General features: G+C 42.7%; 1 protein-coding gene across 2 annotated transcripts in view; it reads left to right on the top strand.

The window, feature by feature from the left end:
• The window catches only part of gas2l3 (growth arrest-specific 2 like 3), a gene marked incomplete in the record, with an annotated part of 31,515 nt that overhangs the window by 977 nt on the left and 8,578 nt on the right, over positions 1–21,960 (top strand). The window contains 2 exon segments of one of the 2 annotated variants that reach the window (XM_035676433.1): positions 8,454–8,640; positions 11,103–11,158. In XM_035676433.1, the coding sequence (XP_035532326.1) occupies positions 11,135–11,158 (24 nt within the window). 2 annotated transcript variants of the gene reach the window in all.

The following is a 21,960-nucleotide window of genomic DNA, read 5'->3' as shown; positions in this document are numbered from 1 at the left end:
GGGGTGAAGTGAAGGCTGCGCAGGTGCTTCCTGCAAAGAGGGTTACACCGGGGGAAAGACCATTCACACACTATCTCAGACACTAGTGATGTTTATTTTTGTCCTCCATAACAAGATTTTGTTACCTGGCCTTGTAACTTCCCCCGATAATGAGGTTGAATGGCCGTTTCCTCTCGCCGCAGTCACTCTGTATGGAGAAACAGAAGATGTTGCTGGTGGTTCAGATTTCAGGTGACTTGAAATTGTGGCTGTGGATCATTTTTTCCACCGTGATTTCTTGTGCATGTCGTCACATTTTATTTTACACCATTACACAGAATGCGATATGAATGTGTAACTCATGACTGGAGAAAAAGGAAGGAGGGGGGTGGGGGGTGGTGAATGAGAGAAGGCGTGTCATTATTATTCATCCTCACATGCTGTTCAAAGATTAACCACAGCGTTTTATTGTCTGACTAATTCACAGCACATCCCATCATTTCCAGCATCTCTATTGATCTCTATTGATGGGCAGGCTGACCCTGCTGGTTGACCTGCTAGGCTTTTAAAAGATTGGCTTGTATCACGTTGCATTGTGGTTGGCGGTGGTCAGTTAAATGTGCTCCCTGTGTTAAAATATGAACCGCTCTAAGCTAAATGTTCATACCGAGACACACCTGTCTTATCAGCCACCAGAGAATGTGTCCATCCACACTCACTGAGACGCTGTTATAACCAGAGAGTCAAAATGAACTGAATCTTAGTTAACACTGTCCTGAGAAACCTGGGCTCGCCAGCATTACGTCGTTATCCTTTCTTGGTTATTCAGCTTTCATCTGGTAAATGCATCTCAGACATAAATGGATTTGTGGAACTGTGGAACGAATGCCACGTGTAATGGGACAGATTTCACCCAAAGTGACAAACCCAGAAAGTTAATGAAACTCTGCAGTTGCCCTCAGTCCTGTGGAGCGGTTTAGCATCTTTTAGTTCATTGTTTTGGTTTAAAGCCGAGCCAGAATTTGCCCGCAAGGACTTGTCGGACGCAAAACAGACAAAAAAGTAGTTAAGTATAGATTGGACTTATGATCGCCAGGTTCCAGAAACAAGATTAGCAGCAGGTGTCAGAATAGGTTGCTATAACCAACTTATAAATGTGTATGTCAGTTATGGTGTTTAGCAGCTTGTTGCACTGCCCCCATGTGGCCAAAAAATGTATTAATGCAATTTGACAGTCAACGTACCTTTTTGCTGCCATTTGGAGCTGCAATGTACATTTTATAAGGTACCTAGTACAGCTTAGATTTTTGAATATTTTTGTAGGACCATATTACAATAATAATACAACAATAGTACAGTAAAATAGGTCTTTAGAGATCCAGATGGTGCATTCATTCATTTAGTTAAAACTTCAGCAAGTTGACTTGTTTTTGTTTTGGGTGGGAAGACAATTTACTAAAAGTAAGTAAAGTAAATGGAGGTGTCATCATCGTAATGTCGCCGTCCTTTTAGACCGTACAATGATCCGTCACCAGATCACTGAGCGTACAGTACAGCGCTGTGTTCCGGACAAAGCTGTCACTGCCCAGCTCTCAATGAATGAGCGCACACAGGAGCAGCAGCCCCACTTCCAGCTATCTTCATAATCACCATCTGCTTGATCTTTGGCATCAGGCCTCACAGTTTGGGCCTGCCAAGGCTCCCAAAAGAAGTTAAGACCGAGGTACACACACACACACACACACACACACACCACACCACACCACAACAGATGAGACAAAGGAGGCTTAATGAGTTAAAAATGCACGTGGGCACATATGGACTACAGTGCTGCGTGTGTGGACACAATAGAGATGATAATGAAATCTTGGATTACCCCTCATTTATTTAGGGTAGAGTTTACAGGAGGGGAATGGGGGAGGGGGGGGGTCATGGGTGTGTGTGTGTGTGTGTGTGTGTGTGTGTGTGTGTGTATAACTTTGGGTTTTTTATTCTGGTATGTGGATGTGTGTAGATACTGTAATAGTTTGCATCTATAGGGCTGACATCATTGCATGTATATCATTAGATGGTGGCTGATTATTTGTAATGAATTGGAGATAGTTGAGTTAATCCGTGTGGTATTCTTAAACAACAAAAACAACAACACAATAATTATGTGAATACAGTGTTTGCAGATTTGCGCCATTGACCGTCTTGGCATTTCTCTGATCATGTGTCATATCCTGTCAGCACTTGACAGTTTGTGTATCCTTCCATTTCAGTGTCACTCTGTTAAAATACATCCTTTAATTCTACTCTGTTTATGTGGCGTGATGAGTTTGTTTCTGCTCACTGATAATCTAGGGAGCTCAGGTTTCGCCCCCATGCTCTTAACACTGGTGACGGCTGATTAAGGTGAGAAGGTTCCCACGTTTTTAAATCCCACCGCACCCTTCCCCCGATTAACACTAACCCAGGATTTATTATGTGCAAAAAACATGGCTAATTAGGCTGAGCTCGACAACCCCTCGACCTTTCCCGTCTCCTTGGCCTGACCTCCTTTGAAGAGTTGTGAAGGGGTCTCTGGCTGTTTGGGCTACAGAGGCTTATCTGAACTGGTGATAGTGGAAATGAATGATTGGCAGAACTGTCAAAGAGTAACATTATTATCTGCTGTGACTGGATTTAGAATACCACATGTGTTATCAGGGAAGGAAATTTAAGGGTTAATATAATTAACTAATGTGTACTAAAAGGAGGGAGCCCGCCGTGCTTCACAAACTGTATTTACACGGGTAAGTTTCCAGTAGTAGACATCCATTATGAAGGCACAGCAGTTTTTGGCTGCTAGTATGAATATCACTTTTGAAATCAAAAGCCTTTTGCAACCACTGGTTCCCTCCCGGTACGCCTTTGTGTCAACAGCTTCACGTCCCAGTTCATTAATTTAATGAACCCATGATGAGATGCACTTCTGTTCATTATGGGATGACCGGCAGTTCATTTCTCAAACAGCTGCGGAACGGTCAAGCTGGTTTGGTGGTGTGCTCAGGTATTTTCAAACTGCAGGGCCTGCTGGACGCCTGTGCTGCAATCTGAACAAATGATCTCATTTTGTGTGTGTGTGTGTCTGTGTGTGTCGTGTGTGTGTGCTGTGTGTTGTGTGTGTGTGTGTGTGGTGTGTGGTTGTGTGTGTGGTGTGTGTGTGTCGTGTGTGTGTGTGTGCGTGCGGTCAGCAGAAACAGCTCGGAGTGGGCATCCTGCCAGGCCTGCTGCAGCGTAAAGGATGCCGTGCTTGTGTTGGTCACTGCTGATTGACACAGTCAACTGACTGCTGACATCATGTAGGCAGGGAATTCAAAAATGAGGAAGATGACTCTGGAAATGGAAAATGTTTAAACTGTAAGTTCAGACTTTACAGTTGGCACAGACTGCTGCCCTGATGGAAATCCGTTATAAAACTGGCTTGTTGTCATTTGGCTTTAGCTCTGTTGAGTAATATACAGAATCAAAGTTCTGAGGAAGATATCTCTCCAAAATGTAAACAAACCAGTGCATGTGACGTGTCACCTGACTACCACACACAGTCCATTCATTCATCTTTTCCTAAAATGGCCAAAACTGACAGTATTATTGCAAGGTTGTGTGACAGGTGATGAGAAATCTATTCATCAAGTCATCTTAGATATTTTGTTTTAATTTGAATTCAGTTACATTAGAAGAAGGTTTTTCTTGTTTGTTTGGGAGCAGGTCTTCTTCCACAGTCTGCCATGTTGGACCGCTATGTTCCTACAGTAGCCTACAGTGTTTGGAAAAACTAAACACGCTGTAGATGGGGCCTTTTTCGTAGGCTTCGCTGTCACTGTAGTTTCTCTACACGTTTGAAAGGCAAGAGGGTATTCAGTTGGTTGCTATGTGCAACTTCACTGCTAGATGCCACTAAATCCTACACACAGGTTGTTAAACATATTATCCCAAGTGTTTTGATTTTAAGACGATGACCATGCGACAGCCAATAGTTTTTGTAAGGCTACACAAGTCGTCCTTTTGAAAAGCAACCGGTTGTAAAGAGGGGATGTCAGTGGACCAACATGTTTTAAGTAAATACACGGCTGATTGTATCTTCTGTTTGACTCCAGTGACAATCTCGTTTGTCAGCTCACATGCAAGGTACGGATCGCTGCAAACTGATCTCTTTTTACAGACCTGGAATCAGCTGGCATCGGTGCCTCTGCTGGTCAAGGTTGTCGAAGGGAAGGCAGTAAGCCTGATCCTGAGTCAGCACTGAGGGGCTTTGAAAGTCCAGAGATGACCCAGTGGCGTGTGGTGGATTAGCTTCAACAAATCAAAATGGGATTGGCAGGTGGCTCCCACTCATTCAAGCCTTTAAGATGGACTTTACTCACAATATCACACCTCTAAGGAGAGCCCGCTCCAACAAGGACAAGAGGAAGGAGGCCAAGAAATGTTTTAATCCTGCTTGAAAGGGGCGTCGTCTTTTACCATGGAACACCATGATGAGCAAGCTTGTACAGGCCCAGGGGGGACTGAATTGCTTTAGAAAATAAAGTTAGATTGAAGATGTCGTGCTCAGTTCGACAACAGACCGTTGACGTATATTTACTTTTTCATTCTCCTCAACTGAATGAATTCCCCTCTCGAACACAGTGCAGCCGGGCCCCATCTGCAATGAAAAGGGGGAGGCCGGGCTCTAAATGAAACGCTCCTCCGACAGGGTAATTAAGTCCAGACACAAAGGGCTCAGCAGGAAGGAGTTTAATAGAGGAGGAGTTAGTATTCTCCGGGGGGAAGTTGGGTCCAGCAGAACCCCTTTGGACTGCAGGGAGGAGGAATGGCGCAGGAGGTTTGCTGGCCCTGAGAGCTGGCCTGCAGCCACTTCACACACCACGGGTACTGAGGACACACACAAAGATATTACTCATCCGTTTCTGCCTGCTGAAGTTATCAAATGAAACGCCTAAAAATAGGACTTCTCACATCAAAAACCTCTCAAATAAGATTGTGTCCAGCAGAATCCGTACTCAGAAGCTTTCAGGTGTAAAATATATGATGTAGGAAAAGCAGAGGCAGTGCCTAAAGACTGGGGTATGCTCGAAACAAACACGTTTCTATGCCATATCACGTGGGTTCATACCTCGTATCAGGTGAGACACAATTAAGCGTACAAATAGGAATAACAGTCTCTCCATTAGGGCGCTCATGATGTTGCACTTGGTTGTACGCACAAAGTTATGGAAGTGACTGTGTGAATTTTCGGTTTCAGACAGAGCCATCCCATTTCTGAATCGGAAAGGTATCGGGTGTGGGGGTTTCAGATGCTTTTTCGTGATTGGAAAAGCAGTTCGGATGAAGAATACTGACCCCAATAAAGACAAAAAAATAAAGACATCACATGCAGAGTGGTGAAAAGTAGAGCAAAAGACATGTTTTCCTTTTCTGAGATGTTTTTGAGCTATTAACGAGGGCTGAAAACTCTTCAGTATTCCAAAGAAAAAGCTTTTATCTTTAACATTATCACACATTATGAGAAATATTTAAATAAGGCATGTTTTTCCATCTAAAAGTCCCCTAAATGTCCCAACCTACAGGCTCAGAGTTACTGTTGGGTATACAAACAAAGCGGAGGAGGGAAAGCTGTGCAGAACACATGCTCTAATTGTGCTAACTTCCAGGGAATTAAATGATGAAATAAAAACACCTCAGAGACCCCAGAGGTTCGTAAAACTGCACATAGCCGACTTTGGTTAGAATTTCTTTTCGCACGTGAAATCTGTTTTTATTCCCCTGACACACACACAATGCCATGTAGTGTACAATCAAAAGGACATCGCTGCCTGAACATTCTACTTTTAACTCATTATATAATGTGTTCTCGTTGCTGTATTGCACTTATGCACGGGTGCTCGCATGCACCGCCGGACCGCCGTGGGCTGCATGCCTGCGCCACGTGCTGTGTATGTTGTGATGACGGAACGTCGTGGAGGCGGATGCGCTGTACTGTCTGGAATAGCGTTGATCCTCTTAAATGATTACTTGCTGCGACCAGAGAGAGAGGCGACCTGCGTGGGGAACATGCGGACAGATGTCCCACCCCCCACCCTCAACAAAACACACACATAGCATCTATGGTTAGTTCAGGCTACAGGGAATCTCTACGACTAGATCCTTTGCTTTTAATAGACTCCAAGTCCATTATCCCACTCATTTGTACCCGGACAAAGGCAATTCCTCTTATTTACTCAGCACCTTTTCCTGGCACAAAGTGGATTGTGTTGAATACTATGAGGAGAAAATAGGCCTCTTAATGAGGAAAGTTGGCTTAGTTAATTGTGGTTTGTTTATAAGGAACATCCCTTCAGATCAACCACTTTATAACTGCTCAGTTGAAGTTGTGTTTTTAAGAAACTTGTTGGATGCATTAAGATAAATTGATTCGCCATAATCGTTATATGAATTATCTTTTTTTTTTAATGCTTAAATAATATTTGAATCTATTCAATCTGGAAATAGCAGTGTTCCTGAGGGGATAAACCTCAACAAAGCTTTTATTTCACCTCTGACAAGAAATACAGGTTAGTCAACCCAAACCTGACCTGGGTCTTTTGTGCTCCAGGTTCCTGTGTCTCATTCACTCAGTTAATCCTTATGGGGCTTTAGAAATATTGGAAAGGCTCACACATGTACACCTGAACAAAAGCTAATGTTCTTGTAATCTTAACAGAGAATTGGGATTCTTGGAAAAGGCTTTCTCAGAAACGCCAAAAATAATTGTTCATTGATGGTTCATCCTAAGATCATCAATCAGTGATGTAAGCTGATCCACAAAGAGGCTCGGCTGCATATTTGGCCCCAAAAATCTTGATCCCAAATCTTGTATTCCGACAGAAGCAGGGAGATGGTGGAGGAAATTACAGATGTATGGCAGAAGAGTGCCAGCATTGTGTTTTCTCCCAGCAACTGTTGGGGAATGTGCGTGGCAGTGCTCAGTGTCACAGTGTCGAGCCTTGCCCTTTCAAGCATGCCACTCCCAAGTTCACCACCACTATAAAACATGTTTTGTCTTCGCCTCCCCTTTTTGGCGTCAATTCTCTCGCCCTCCTCTGTGCTTGACATTTGACTGTGTGTGTGTGGGTGCCTTTGGTCCCTGTAGGGAGTCGCGCTCTCAGGCTCTGCTGAGGCCCCAGATGCACACAACTGGAGTCCAGAGCGAGAGATTTGCCCTTTGTCCTGTGTTGTTGAGTGTGACCCTTCACGAACGCCTCCGTGCTGAAAGAAGCAGAACCATTCTATTGTATAAAATCGTTGCCCTCCTCTGAAATCCTAAATGTCGTAATTCCGTCACTGTTTGGGGTTATTCTGCTTTGTAGCCTTGGGGACACTTCTTTAAAAGACATCACTGACCCTTTGAAAACCTTTTTCAGGCTTGGCCTAGATGCCACAAATCAAGCTTTTCAGAGCTGGTCATTGACCTTTTTTGATCAGTCAATGATATTTCCATCTTGTACTTGTACTACTTTATATCGATGCTAGAAACTGTCATTAAATTTAATCAGTGCAACAATCACTCAAATTGCGGTTTCATTTCTTAGTTTCAATCGTTTGATCTACTGTTCAAAGTATACTGTGAAGGGAAGTGTTTGTGCCTTTGTCTTTGACCAAACATCAAGGGTACATTGAAGACCTCAGGCTAATTTCACTATGTTCCACAGTACGTTCCCAAAACGAGAGAATGCAAGGGCGGAGGCATGGATGTACTGTTACATACTAGACTTACTTACTGAAAATCCTGCATCAAACGGCACTGTACTCATTAAACAGAGCTTGTTGGAACAGCTGCAGAAAACCAACATCTGTGCATCTGAGTCGATCACATGACGTCATGTTCCTTTCTTTGCTTTCTTGGGGTTTTCTCTCTAAGCCAGATCTGTTTGAACCCTTTCCACAGTCCATCTCCCTTGATACCTACATCCTCGACCGTCAGAAAACACCACGCCGACAAGCTCTGCCCTGTTTTTTTCAGTCAAACTTTCTGCTGAGTGCTGGTATGGGAGGTTGGGGGAGTGCTGTGGTGGGACTACAGGGAGATGGGGGGATGTAAAGGAAGTGGAGGTAACCCCCCTCCACCTCACCTCCGCTATTCCCTCTCATTCCATTTCATTGCATCCTGGTTGGGGAGTTCCTGGTTTGGCTGCTGGTTTTGAGATGAGGAAGTTTAGGTGTTGTTTTGTGGTGTGTGGTTGTGTGTGTGTGTGTGTGTGTGTGTGTGTGTGTGTGTGTGTGTGTGTTTGTGTGTGGGGGGAGGGTCAAGCTAACAAAACAATGGGAGCTTTTGGTGAGAGGGTCCCGCCTTGACAGGAATTGTTGGGTGGGGGGTGGAGGGTGTGGAGGGGGGGGCGGTCAGGGCTTAGCGAAGCGTAGCCACTTCATTAGTCAGGGCTCTCCTTTTGCACCTCCTCCTCCTCCCATCCATCCTCCCTCCCGTCATGCTCTCGCTGCCTCTCCTTCCCCGCTCACTCGTGGAACCACAGAAGGCAGGAGCCGCTCTGGCTGGACAGCACTGAGCGCAGCGCAGGGTTTTGACGAGGATGTGCTTTCGAGGCTGATCGGAGTTGTTTGGTGCAGTTTCCTTGCTCGCTACTGTCCTGTTTTTGTTCTGAGGTAGGTTGTCTTGTGTTGTCATCCTTCCTGCCCCGTCCTGTCCTTTTGGCCGCTGACTTGCATCTTCTCTCCCGCGAGCTGCAGTTGTGGTGTCAGATGACTGGACGCAGCACTCTCAGGCTGGCCCTTTTGATGAACAACACAGGATGGGATTTTAGTGTCCGAGGCATTTCTAGATGTTTCTGTTTCTCTTATCAGTTTCAGCCCTCTGCGCAGGATGACATCAGTGGAAAACACCATACATCTAGAAGTTTCACAAACCCATTTTTGTGTGGATATTTAGGTTTCAATGAGGTGGTATTTGCGTGTCTGAGGAGGATGGGGGGTTTGTGACGGTGGGGGACTATTGTCTCAGCTGTGTTGACCAAATTATCAGTGTTATTAGAATCTACGTGCTTGTGATTGCTTTCTCCCCCCCCCACCCACACAGCCTCTCTTTGTCAAACACACACCCTCGGGGACATGAGCGTCGGGGTAATCCTTCACATCCTGTATGGGAAAGGGCAGAGAGGAGCACTCAGACTAACCCCATCACTTCCTCGTGAGAAAGTCCAATCCAGTAAAACTCAAACAAAAACAACATCCCGGCTGGTTTTTACCCAGAGGGCCGTTCACAGCATCCTGAGTGCCTGTTTGCAGCTTATATCCTGTTCAACTGTCCTCTGTAATGTTCATCCGTTACTACTTTCCGCTATCACTACATAGGGCGTCAGAGTTACGCGGTATTGAACTTTACCCGCTGATTCACCTGGACAACCTGCAGAATTCATGTCTTATAGAGTTGATTACACACTCATTACACAGTGAACTGGAAGAAGACTGAAGACTCTTCACTGCTCATAACTGAGGATTTTTGCAGAGGAATCACTGATAGTAAGGGCTGATAATATACTGTAGATGGATGAGCCAGTTGTCCGAAATTAGATTAAGACTGAATGGACTATGGGATAATCAGGGTATGTCCTGAATTAAGCTTAAAAGTCGCTGTGTGAAACCAATTAAGCCTGCAGGTCATTCACAGGGTTTTCTCATGTCTCTCTGCCGTGTCCCTGCAGTCAGACGGGTCTGGAGTAGGGCTGGATGATTAAACAAATCTATTTAGTTACCAACATCATGACTCTCTTAATGACCTAACTTCACTGTCATTGCATTTAATAAATAAATTGTCTTAATTGTGTGTACTCAAAATAGCCACAGTAACCAGAGATATCCAACCAAAGACCGTCACCTGAATTTTTAACTGGTCATGTGGTAATAATTCAGTACAAACGTATAGTTGTAAACAAACATGAGAAATAAAATGTTATGGTGTATTAGAAAAATAACTTATCAGAATCTATAATGTGATATAGATTTTAGATTAAATCGTCCAGCCCTTGGTGAGCTCTACATGCATTTTAATTTAGGGCTTCAACTAACGATCGTTTTCATTATAGATTAATCTGTCGATCATTTCCTCAATTTAATCGATTAGTTGTTTGCGGCAGCTTTTCTAAAAAAAAAAAAAATTGCAAAGTATGTTACGATGTTCTTGCATTTTTTTTTTTTTTTGCAAAATTGTATTTATTTTTTATTGTGTTCATTAAAAATCGAAGCTGACTTGTTCCAGTGAGAATAAAATGTAAGCAATGTGGTGATGTATAGCTCAATGTTTTGCGCGGGGGACTGCTATGAATGGTGAAACTCGCAGGAAACTACGATTGGTCAAATTTGTGGAAAAGACAAAATTGCAATTCCATGCAGAATTCACAGGGTTGAATTTGCGTTACTTGCAACTTCCTGGAGGGACTGAAAAAATGTCAGAAAATGGTGAAAAATGTTGATTACAGTGGCTCAAAGGGTTTGTCCACAACCAAAAGATATTCAGTTTATGGTCATAGAGGACTAAAGATGTTGAAATCCTAAGAAGTTTAGTTTGGCAGGAGGAAAAGGCTAGATTGGTTCTCTCAAAAACCTGCCTACCAGAACCTCTAGAACTGAATTCACACATTGTGCCTCCTTTGTGTAGACCATACACAAACAGAAATCTTAAAATATCAGTCTGTAGTCTTACAGGGAGTTGCGTGGTGGAACTATTTCTTGACAAACTGTTTATCCATCAGCTCAGCGTTTCTGCTGGTTGTCTGGAAACACCGAGGTGATGGCAAGACTCCGGGTAGTTACTGCTTCTCGCTTTTGTTTACCAAGAAATAGTTCCAGTATATAACTCCCCCTTTCCCCCTACTCTTTGGAGTGGTATCAATCTTAAAATCTCTTAAAATGTCAAAGTGTTTGTTCTAAACTGCCTGACTAGCCCATAATCAGATACCATGTGCATCTTGATAAGCCCTTTTCAGAGACCCAGAGGCGACCATCTGAACTTCTTCACTGACACTGTCTTTGATCTGCAGCGTAATGGAAGTACAACTGACTTGTCGATATGATCTCTTTTTCACCCATCTCTCTGTCTTATCTTTCCACAGAATGAAGAAGTGAATCATCTGTGTTTGCAGTCATGGCTGTCCAGACTGGCATCCAGGTAGGCTCACCCCATCTAGATAGGAATAGGTGTACTTTGGAAATGTATTGGAAGTGGTGCAGGTTGAAGATCAAGAAGCAGGAAATTTCACATGATTGTATTTACTTCAAGTCTCAACGCATTAGTACTACTTATAGCGCCCTCTTTTGGTCTCTGTACCGTTCTTAGTGTTCAAACAGTGAGTCACCAAGAGTATTTGTGTGCCAAATTGGGGAAAATGTTCTCAGACTGTGCTAGAGTTATTCAGATTAAATAAAGAAGTGCAGACATCTGTCTTCCACTCGACAGCTGCGGCGAGCCCACCTGTGTTACGGCATGCCATCTTGTTGTTGTTATGCATGTCTGACGTTCCACTGCTTAGACCCCGAGGAGTTTCTCCGCACATTTTTTAGGGGGAGTGGGTGGAATGTACAGCACTTTTTCCCTTTCCCCTCCCAGCAACGAAGTGTCAGCCATCCCAAAACCCAAAACAACAAACGTATCGTGTTACAGTTTTGTCACATGGCAGCACCTCGTTGCGGAGGGCTTTTCTCTCATCTGGTTTGGAAAGTCCTGGCGCTCCCCACCCGTCTTGGACTGTGGATATGCAAAATATGTATCCCAGTGCTATGCACATAACATGTGGCAGGAAACCTCTCAGACTGATGCCCATGTGTTGAGGAGGCTGTGAAAAGCCTCCCCCGAGCTGCTGATGAACTGTGGTTGAATGCTCTAGCTTCAGACACACCACATTAACCCCAAACATGTGTTAATTAGAAGGTTTTTATATTTAGATTGGTTTATAAGGTGCAGTATCTCTGTGGGCTACCTTATGTTTCTTCAAAGTCATTGTTGCTTTGTCTAAAATGTTGGTAAGAGTAGTTTACATATATGTACAGTTTACAGATAAATAACCCTTCAAGGACAATTCCTAGTTACTTTTTCAAGTCTGTTTTATAGTACTGTTTATAGTACATCTCATTCCCATTCATTCAGTGCTGACAGTGGTGATTTTTAAATAGTCATCTCTATAAAAAAATGGAGCAAATGCAATAAAAGTCTCCCATTTATCTGTCTGTGATGGGGGGGGGCATTTTTAAATTCATGTGACACAGTAAACACAAGAATAAATCTAGTAGTGATATTGCGTGTTATCAAAGGCACCCTGTGAGGATATTGATCCATATCAGGCTGTGGCGGTGCTGCAGAGACTGTAACGCCGCAGCTACTTCCAGCGCTCGGCTCAGAGCTTCACTGCCCATGTAGAGCACAGTCACATCCGATAACTGGTCACCCTCTGACTGCTCTGTTCACCCATGCTGAAAATGTATGCACTCATGGAAGTTTAAGTAGCATAAGGGCACACAACAGTGAAACACAACCATTGTTAAATATAATGTCTGCAGGTTTTGATTTCAGCTCATGGATGTCTGAATAAATCTGAGAATTCTTTTGTGATATCCACAAATCCCTCTCTGAAAAGCTGACAAATGCTAGTTTTTAGCTTGACACTGTTGATGAATTTTCCTGATGGGGTTTGGGATTTCTTATCATATAATCCTTCAAAGTTCAAAAATGGCAAGCAAAAACCATGGAGTGACCAGGTTTATATAGAAGTACATTAATGAGCAGGGTTACGGAGGTGTCGTCTTCTTGGAGCTTCGTTATCATGTAGCGATATAAACTCAACCTAAATTCATTTTGCTTTTAGTAGGGGAGTAGTTCTCTCAGTGAGGGAATTGGAACAAGTTGTAAACACAACACTGATATATTATCACCTAACAAAGCTAATATGGCTAACGTGCTGGCAAACAGTTGGCAAACTTCTTGACATGGAGCAACATTATCAGTCATTTCAAGTTTGTTTGTTTCTGGTCTCCTGATAAATGCAAATCCAATGCTCACTCAACATTCAGTATTCACCTTTAGCTTTGTTTTGGTCTCCATTCACGAACGTTCTGGCTCTTATGCTCCTAAATGCTCCACTATGTTTGCTAGCTAGTTGCTTACTTTGTCATTTGATGTTATTCACCTTAAGCAAAACAAAGAAGTTGCTGTGATATAAAAACAACAAGCTGAATGAGGTTCATTTCTAGCTACCCCTTTCACATAACACATAATCATTTGACCCATTGTTCATGTACAAATACTGATACATGCAGCTTTAATTAAACCATTTGTAAAGCATGTATATTTTTGTTTTGGGGAGTTCTGTCACAGACAAAATAGTGCAGCTTTCATATTGTCTATTCTAAACACTCCACCACTTTAAATACAGCCTTTGGGAGGTTTGGTAGTGTTTGTTTGTGATGAACAGAAGAAGAAGTGGGTTGTCAGCATGAGCAGAGATGCACACTGTGGCTGAACAGACATGAAAGAGCAGCACCTACAAAACCTTACCACAAACTCTGAGGAAGATGTCACTGATTGATCACAGTTGACAAGTTGGAGGAGCAGTCCTTAAATAACCCACCTCTTCTCCACCAAAATTGTCTTGCAAGATTTCCTAAAATTCCTCATGAAAACCAAGGTTACGTGGTCTTTTTTTTTCCCCCCCAGCATTACAAATATCTGAAATGAAAGTGACCCAACAAATGCCCAAGTAGCTCTATTACTATTTGAAAAGGGCAGCATGACCTCGTTAGTTCAGCCTGGCCAAACCAAACAGCTCTGGGTTTAGTCTTGATCCCGAAAGGTCAGAGTTCAGCAACCAGGCCATGAGAAGATTTCAAAAATTGCAAAGAGGGTAAACAGTGGTTCACATTTAATAAAGGAGTGGAAAGGTGTTTTGGTATGATTTTAATTTAACTTCTAGTTGGAGTTGTAGCTGAACATTTGACAAAGATATAGTAAAAACAGCGAGGTCTTTCATTTCTCACGCTTGTTGTTTACAGACTTCATATACATGAATCACATTACACCATTCGTCAGTGTGTACATGTGATACTGTCATGAGAGCAGCTTATATAATGACTATAGAAAATAACATCACAAGTAGAGATAATGATATTACAAGAAAACTGTGTGTGTGTGTGTGTGAGATTTCAATAGTGGATTGACAGGATCATTTTTGGAACATATTGCTACATCCCTCTTTTCCCATTGGCCTTCCTGCTATTGAATATTGTTTCAGGGAGTTTAGTCACCCTTGCTGTAAGTGGCTCGGGCTAAGAGCATCAGATAAATTCCTAAATGGTAAATGTACTGTTACAAACTGCTCATTTCTTACCAGGATTACCAAGCTACATTCCAGCATCTAACAGAAGTGGCGAAAGAAACTTAATCTATACTCAGTGCAATGTAGATTTTAGTTTAATGAACTGAATGCTCGCTGTGATCCTGTATACAGTCAGGTGACAGAGTACAAGGTGGATTATCCTGCTGTATATTTACGTAACTTCTAAACCTTACGCTACGCTGCCTTATTTTCTAATTAGCTGCATGTGGAGAAACACACGTATGTTGTTGTGAACCTGCGCCGCGGGCAGCCTGCCCTTCTGAACTGTGTTATGTAATTTGTGTGCGGGTCGGCTCATCCCTTTTTGAAGTGAGGTGACCTTCTCAGCTTTTAATGGCAGGTGTTTTTTGACACTTTCTCTTGTTTTTTTATGTTCGTGTTCCTCAGTCGAACATATTTGCTCCCACCCCGCCACCCTTTTTGGTTCAGAGGTCACCCAGGATGGGGAGTAGTGTGGAACTTGAAGAAAACAAAACATCCCAAAGCACTGACGTCCATTTTGATGTTAATTATTTGGCCTCAAGGGTTCACCTGATCAATCAAATTACATGATTCATTTATTAAGTTAGTACAATGAGTTGCCTCCAGTTGATTATTAAGGGGGTCATTTCACTGATTTCACACATTATGTTCAGTTTACTTGTCACGAGGAGTTCTCGGCCTGTGAAAACGGTTGTATAATGTCCTCTGGGGTTCTGTACGAAGTGTAAAAAAAATGTTTCTGCTTGTCCTTGAAACATACAGTAAAGTCTGCATAATATACTAGAGGTGTGGGCATTGAAAGAGGCGCGCATTTAGGACGTCTAATGAAAGATGCTGTTGAGCTGCATGGGAATTGTAGGATCCAGTGTTTTTACAGCTTGGAGCATACAAAGTTAGCCCATCTCAGCCCCTGCTACAATCTGTCTCTTGAGAATAGAAGTACAATACTAGATCACTGGTGTACGCCCTTGAAGTTATAATTTATGGTTAAGGCCAAATTTTAAACAGTCCTAATGAAGATAGACTCATTGTCACTCCTCTAATTTGACATAATCTCTTCTATTGAAGCATTGTGAGATTTAAAGGTTAAACTCGTTACACCCTCCGTTCCCCTTGTTGCTTAAAGAGATTTTGGCCACACCTTAAACATTATAGTATCTGCTAGATCCAATGCTTCGTGGAAGTGATATCACACTACCATACGCACACATTTAACCCGCAGGGAAGCTCAGAGCATCAGCAGAGTACATGACTGTATAAAAAGCTCTCTGTTCGACTGGCCAGAAGGTTTCCTGTTTGTAGGCCAAACACACACAATGAATTTAGGGCCTCAACAAGACTCTGCCTTGTTTTAAGCACAATAACCCCTTCACCACAGTGGACTCAATGTCCCATTATTGCTCGACGACATGTGATGGACACAAAGATTAAAGGCTGTATCTTAAACAGATGTCAACAAACTAGCTGGAGTGGGGGGGAGAAGTGTTATGTAATGTCTGGACAAGTCGTCATAGTGCACATCTGCTGCTGGTTTCCAGATTACCCCCTCCTGCTGCCTGCGAACAATTAATATGGTAAGAATAAAAAAACATAGGCATTTTTCCTCCACCTTTTTCCTAAAGATATATCTGACTTAATTTCAATAATGTAGGTTGTGGCTGTAAAACCAAGAACACTGAGGCTACACATGAATACTCTCCCTCTCTCCTTTTGTGAAAGAATTGTCAGTGCAGAACTGAAGTGACGAGAAGGGAACGGGAGGGAGGGGTGTGACAGTGGAGATGGATATGTTGGGACATCAGTGTCAAGAGCCGGGATCAGCGGCTCGCTCCAGGCACCGAGCCCCGGACTGTAAACCACTGCGAGACACCCATTTAAGCAGTCAAGTGCAACAGCATTCAATTGTCTGTTTTTTCTTTTTATATTTGAAACCAAAGAAAATAATAATGACTGTAAGGTTGTCTGCCAGTGGACAATGAAAGATGTTCTAGAATAAGAAACGTGTTGGTGGGTTGTTGGAGATGAAGCTGAGGTTGTGGTTTTTACCCAGAGTAACCACAGTGGTCACCAGGCCAAGTTGAAGCGCTGCGGCAGCGTCGGAGCGTGCTGCGAACTCCAGTAGAGCATACAAGTGAAGTGTGGTATGACGGCATCCCTGCATGGATGGGTCACTAAAATCCCTCTGATATTCTCACAGTGCAGGGCTGAATGTTAACTAGAGTATGATAATGCTGTAGTGCTGGCTTGTAGAGACAGTTGGCTGTGGAGAAACTGCTAACCTATAACCAGGGTTAAAAAAAGCAATCCATAATAAGGTGTCTCCAAAATGCTATCCTGTTTATACAGTTTTATCCACAGATTGTTAATCGTATTTGAGGACATCCTCAGGCTCATCTCCCAACACCTCACTGAAGAGATAACGTTGGTTCTCCCTCTGTTTTTTTTACTTGTCTGAATGACAAAAGCAAACGTGAGTTGTGAAAGTCTGGAAGGACCAAAAGAAAAAGCAGTTAAAGCAGCTACAATAAACTTTCATTTTGTGTTGATCCCAGTGAATCCTGTGGACAAAATCGGTAGTATTTCCCCCACCTCATTTCATTGATTCAAGTGGAATCCCACCCAATGGCAGGCATTAAAAATAAATAAACAGAAATAGCCAATTGTCTTTTTCGTTTATGTAGTATAGAGGCATCAGTGTTAAATTGATTCATAACCAGTTAAAAAACCTGTAGTAAGTTTAGGCATTGAAAACATAAAACTTCACTCTTGTTGCACTCTGAATGAGGGAGTCTCATAATCAAACAATATTGCATTGATTAAGACTGGTAATTTTATCAGTCAGTACCCATAGAAAGACAATAAACGCAGGTCTCATGAACATTTTAAAGTATTAGTTCAACATTTTGGGAAATTGCTTATTCGCTTTCTTGCTAAAAATGGATCTGGCTGGTAAATGTAAGGCTACAGCCAATAGCTGGTTAGCATAGCTCGGTATAACGGCTTGCCTGGCTCTGTCCAAAGGTAACAAAATCTGTGTGCCAGCACCTCAGAAGCTCACTAATAAACACATCTTGTTTATTTAATTTAACAATTTATTTAAGATGATAGGTTGTGGGTTCACGGTGCGGGACTATTTCTTGGCTGGGCGTAGTGACTTCATGAAGAACAAGACAAGCTGTTTCCTGTCTTTATGCTAAGCTAAGATAAGCTAACAGGCTGCTGATAGTAGCTTCACATTTAGCATACAGATATGAGAATGATATCAATCTTCTCATCTAACACTGTTTCTGATGTGAGTTGTTAGGAAAAGCAAGTAGTTTTAAACAGGTATGGCAGCCTTCTTTGACTGTATCACAGCGCTGTGAGGACCCACATGACACCTCAATGACTTTTATACTCAGTTAAATATTTGTCCTTAATTTACTTTTCAAAACACAGTGTAATTGTATGAGTGGATGACCACAGAAAGAAGAGTACACCAATTGTTTTTCTTGTCTTTTTCTTTTCTATTTTCTTACATGTGAAGGGAGGGGTGGGATGGGGCAGGTAATGTTCTGCTGACTGCCTCAATGTTCTGCCTCTTATTTTCTGGAAAAGTGATGGCCAAGCAAATATAATCAAACTCATATCTCATGTTTCTGGGTCTTGTCTTTTTGTGTGTTCAGTGAGCTGCCACACTCTCCTCGCTCCCTGACTGCCCGTCTCAATGACTCTGACTCCCGCTCCGTCCTGCTGTCCTGGCTACGCCCTTTTGATGGGAACTCCCCGCTTCTGTACTACCTGCTGGAGCTCTCTGAGAACAGTACGTGTGTGTGTATGTGCGTATGTTTGTGTTTGTGTGTCTGGGCATATTTTATAGTCCCTGAGCGGCAAACAGCTGTTCACTTGCTGTCTACCAGGCACTGACACACACTCATTTACAAGAGGCAGACATATGGAGAATGGTGTTGCTGCATAAATGTACATCCAGGTTCCCTATAAATAAACTCTTATTTTCCTCCCTCCCTCACGCTCTCTCACTCTTCTCGCTCTCTTTCTCTCTCTGTCTCTCACCCTCTCTCTACCACAGATGTTTTAACAGCAGGCTGGCTCTTTGTCAAATAAGAAATAGAAAGAGAGAGAGAGATTTAGGAAAAGAATGACTGGAGAAACAGATGCTGTAAGCTAAGGGGATGGATTGGTAAACATTCAGAGCCAAGCATTGGCACATGACAATAAGAGCTGGACTGATGGACAAATGTCAAACGTTAATGTAGTTTGACATTTTAAGTTATCTTCATTCTGAAATCTTTAAGGAGACATAAATTTTTTCTGCTGTCACCATTTCAGCAGCTCTGTCGTAGCATCTACAAAGATACACCAAAATAATGATGAAAAAAAGTGTCTAAACGTCTGGTCGATTTCGCTGAAGACTCTATCCAGACAGTGAGAAATGGACAAGAGTTTTGTGCACAGTGATTACCAGCTGTGTGTGTGTGTGTAGTATATTAGATGTTTTGGATTGTATTTTAGAGAGAATGGGCCATTATGAATACAATCTATTTCCATGTCAGACAATGCCTTTAATACACTCGCCAGGCTCGCTTTAAATGGCGCACACACTATCCTTCTCACTTACACAGATACACATGTGGCTGGTGCGTTAATAGTGCATCTGTCTGTGGTATCTTCAGGAGAAAGACTGAAAGATAAGCTGGCAACAAGCTGGCAACAGTATACAGAAGCATCTGTGCTTCTTTATTAATCCCCCCTCTTCCCTCCAAACTTTCTTGTTGCATCCTGTGGTACTTGTTTCCTTTATAATTCTCTTCAGCACACCCCGCCTCCTTCCTTTCTACCTTCCCTCCTTGTTTCTTTTATCTATTCCTCCCTTCTTTTCTTTTGATTTATGGGTCCTGAGTGTCCCCGTGTCTGTGTTTGTCCTGCCTCAGCCAGATATCATCAGCCTCTAATCTTTGTGTCTTCTGTCTAGACTCACCGTGGAAGGTCTACCTATCAGAGGTCGACGCTGTGGTGACCGAGGTATCGGTGGGTGGGCTCACACCTGCCAGGACCTATCAGTTCAGACTTTGTGCTGTCAATCAAGTGGGCAGGGGTCAGTACAGCGCCGAGACGCAGAGGTAAGACCATAATATGCACATTCAAAGACACATGCAGTCATTGACACAAATTTAGGACGCACACTCACCACCACCAGCTTTATTAAACACAGACTTCACAATTCTTCTTGTGAAGCCAGACCACTATTTCACTGATGTTTTCTTAAAAGCATGAAACCATTTTTTTTTATGTGGAACATGCTGTGATGTGTGTGAAATAGAGATTTTTTTAGCCTGTTCCTTCTCTGTGTAATAGACTTGGTCACACTGCCTTACACAAACTGGGAATGAATAAACTGGAACCTTTCTGCAGTCAAAAGGCATAGTGTATGCACATCCACACACTCTAATTTGTGTATCTAAGTGTGTGTGTGTGTGTGGAGTGTATTTTGCCACGAGCATAGATAGGGACACGGTATTCAGAATGAGGATGAAACAGGGATGGATTCTAACAAGGCGAGTGCGAAGGGAGCGGCCTTTTTTTTTTTTAATCCTTGCAGTGAACAATTGATATTCATCACATGCATGCTGTAGATGTCTACGTGATGGCATGTATACGTGTGTGTATTTCCATGCCAGTCTTTTTCCATTGCACATAGTGAACTAAACAGCAAAAATGATTAAATTAACTAATCTCCGTGTCTGTGTGTGCGAGTGTGTATAAAAAAGGGAAGTGTGATTTGGCCTGAAAAGTAAATAGATTGCTGTGCAGATGTTTTATGTGTGCCCGTGTGTGTGTGTGTGTGTGTGTGTGTTTGCATGTTTATCCCAAGAGAAAACACTAATGGGGGTAATTATGATGCCTTAGCACTGATGGAACTGGATAGAGTGAAAGAGGGTTGGAGGAGGTGTGGCAAGCCTCTTAACAATTTTGCCCCTGAGTACACACATACACCAAATATCACTCACACACAATACAACAGATGTGGCTGTGCATTATAACGTGGACACACACACACACACACACACACAAACATGTTTTTTTCTCTGGCTGAAGAGAGTGACCACAGGCAGGCGCCAGTTGTAGTTCTGCCAATCAGTGTCTCAGCAACAACAGCAGCTGTGAACGCTGCCATTACACATTCACACACTTCAGATTACAGTCTCCTGTCAGTTTTATTCTCCTCAGCTTGAGGTTCTTCTACTTTTTGTTCTTGTTGTTTCTGCACTGAATCTTTCGCTTTTTTTGTTTTCATTCACCAACACTCGTTCCTGTTCCTTTCTTCCTCCTCTGCGTACACCAGTGAATTGTTTGTGTCCAACCTAGTCCACCATCCAAAGTTGGTTGTCAGTGGCACTGGAGAATAGATTGGATTGATCCTAGCTAAAGGAAGGACTGGCAGACAGACAAGTCATCACTGGTCAGTGTATCAGAGCAGATGGAAACGTCTCTTCTTTGGTGTTTGTCTCATACGTAACCATCCGCACTTTGTTTTTCATCTGCTGGATGTTTGCCTGGATAAGACATGCACATTACAGTCACAGATGCCAAGGCGCGTGCTGCACTTGACACACAGGGAGAGTGAGGCAAAGGAAAATGTCCTGCAGAAGCTTGGTGCTCCAAATGAGAAGGATGACTAAATGCAGTAATGTGGACAGAGTGAGGGAACGGGACATAGAGGGAAGAAGGAGCTTGTAATATTGATGACTAAAAGCCCTTATTAAAGTTTGAACTTCCAGCTGCTTCTGCACTCTCTCATTTTGTTCTTGTCCTGATTAGGATCTTTATCATAACAGCATTCATTTGTACATTTTTTTTTCTCTTTCTCTTTGGACCATTACCCTGCCTTTCTTGCACAGGGGCATTGTGGCACTAGGGAAGAGTGTTCTGGGAGATGGACACGTATAAGAGTATATGAATAAATGTGATCAAACCTGAAAAACATTACTTCTAAATGCAGGACCTCTCTTGAAGAATCCAATTTTACCATCTGGAGTGTCAAACACACACACACACACACACACCTATCCATGCATGACCTGCACTCATACCATTACCGTCTTTAAAGAGGAGGCATTAACAGAGGAACTATTATGCAGGGGTTTAAAGCATCTGTCTCAATTCCCTTTTCTTTCGCTCTTATTTTTTATTCCAACTGCCCGACCAACTCGCTCTCACTCTCACCTTTTCTTTCTATCATACACACTTTAATACTTCAGAGGGTTCATAAGGAGATTTAAAGATTTACAGGAGATTTGTCCTGTTCATGTAAATCTTGAATCTTGAATTATATATGTATGTATATATATGTTTAACTGTAGCCACGGCTGTGCTGAAGCTGAAGGTGTCTATAGCATGAAGAGTAAAGCAGGAACATCAAGGCATTTGCAGAGGGATGGCTTGCACTGAGAAAGACTCTCCCAGATGAGGAAGAGCTCATTATTTGTCCAGAATAATGGTGGCGATTACAGGCATTTCTTCAGCTTTTCTCAGTGTTTTCTTTGCTACGAAACGAACAGAGAGAAATTGTTGCAGGAAATACATTAAAGTTCAGTCCACTCTG

This window comes from Morone saxatilis, unplaced genomic scaffold (assembly GCF_004916995.1).
Source record: "Morone saxatilis isolate NCDOM2014 unplaced genomic scaffold, NCSU_SB_2.0 Contig10, whole genome shotgun sequence".
Lineage (NCBI taxonomy): Eukaryota > Metazoa > Chordata > Actinopteri > Moronidae > Morone > Morone saxatilis.
Note: the sequence above shows the minus strand (reverse complement) of the source record. Positions and strands in the feature narration are given on the sequence as shown.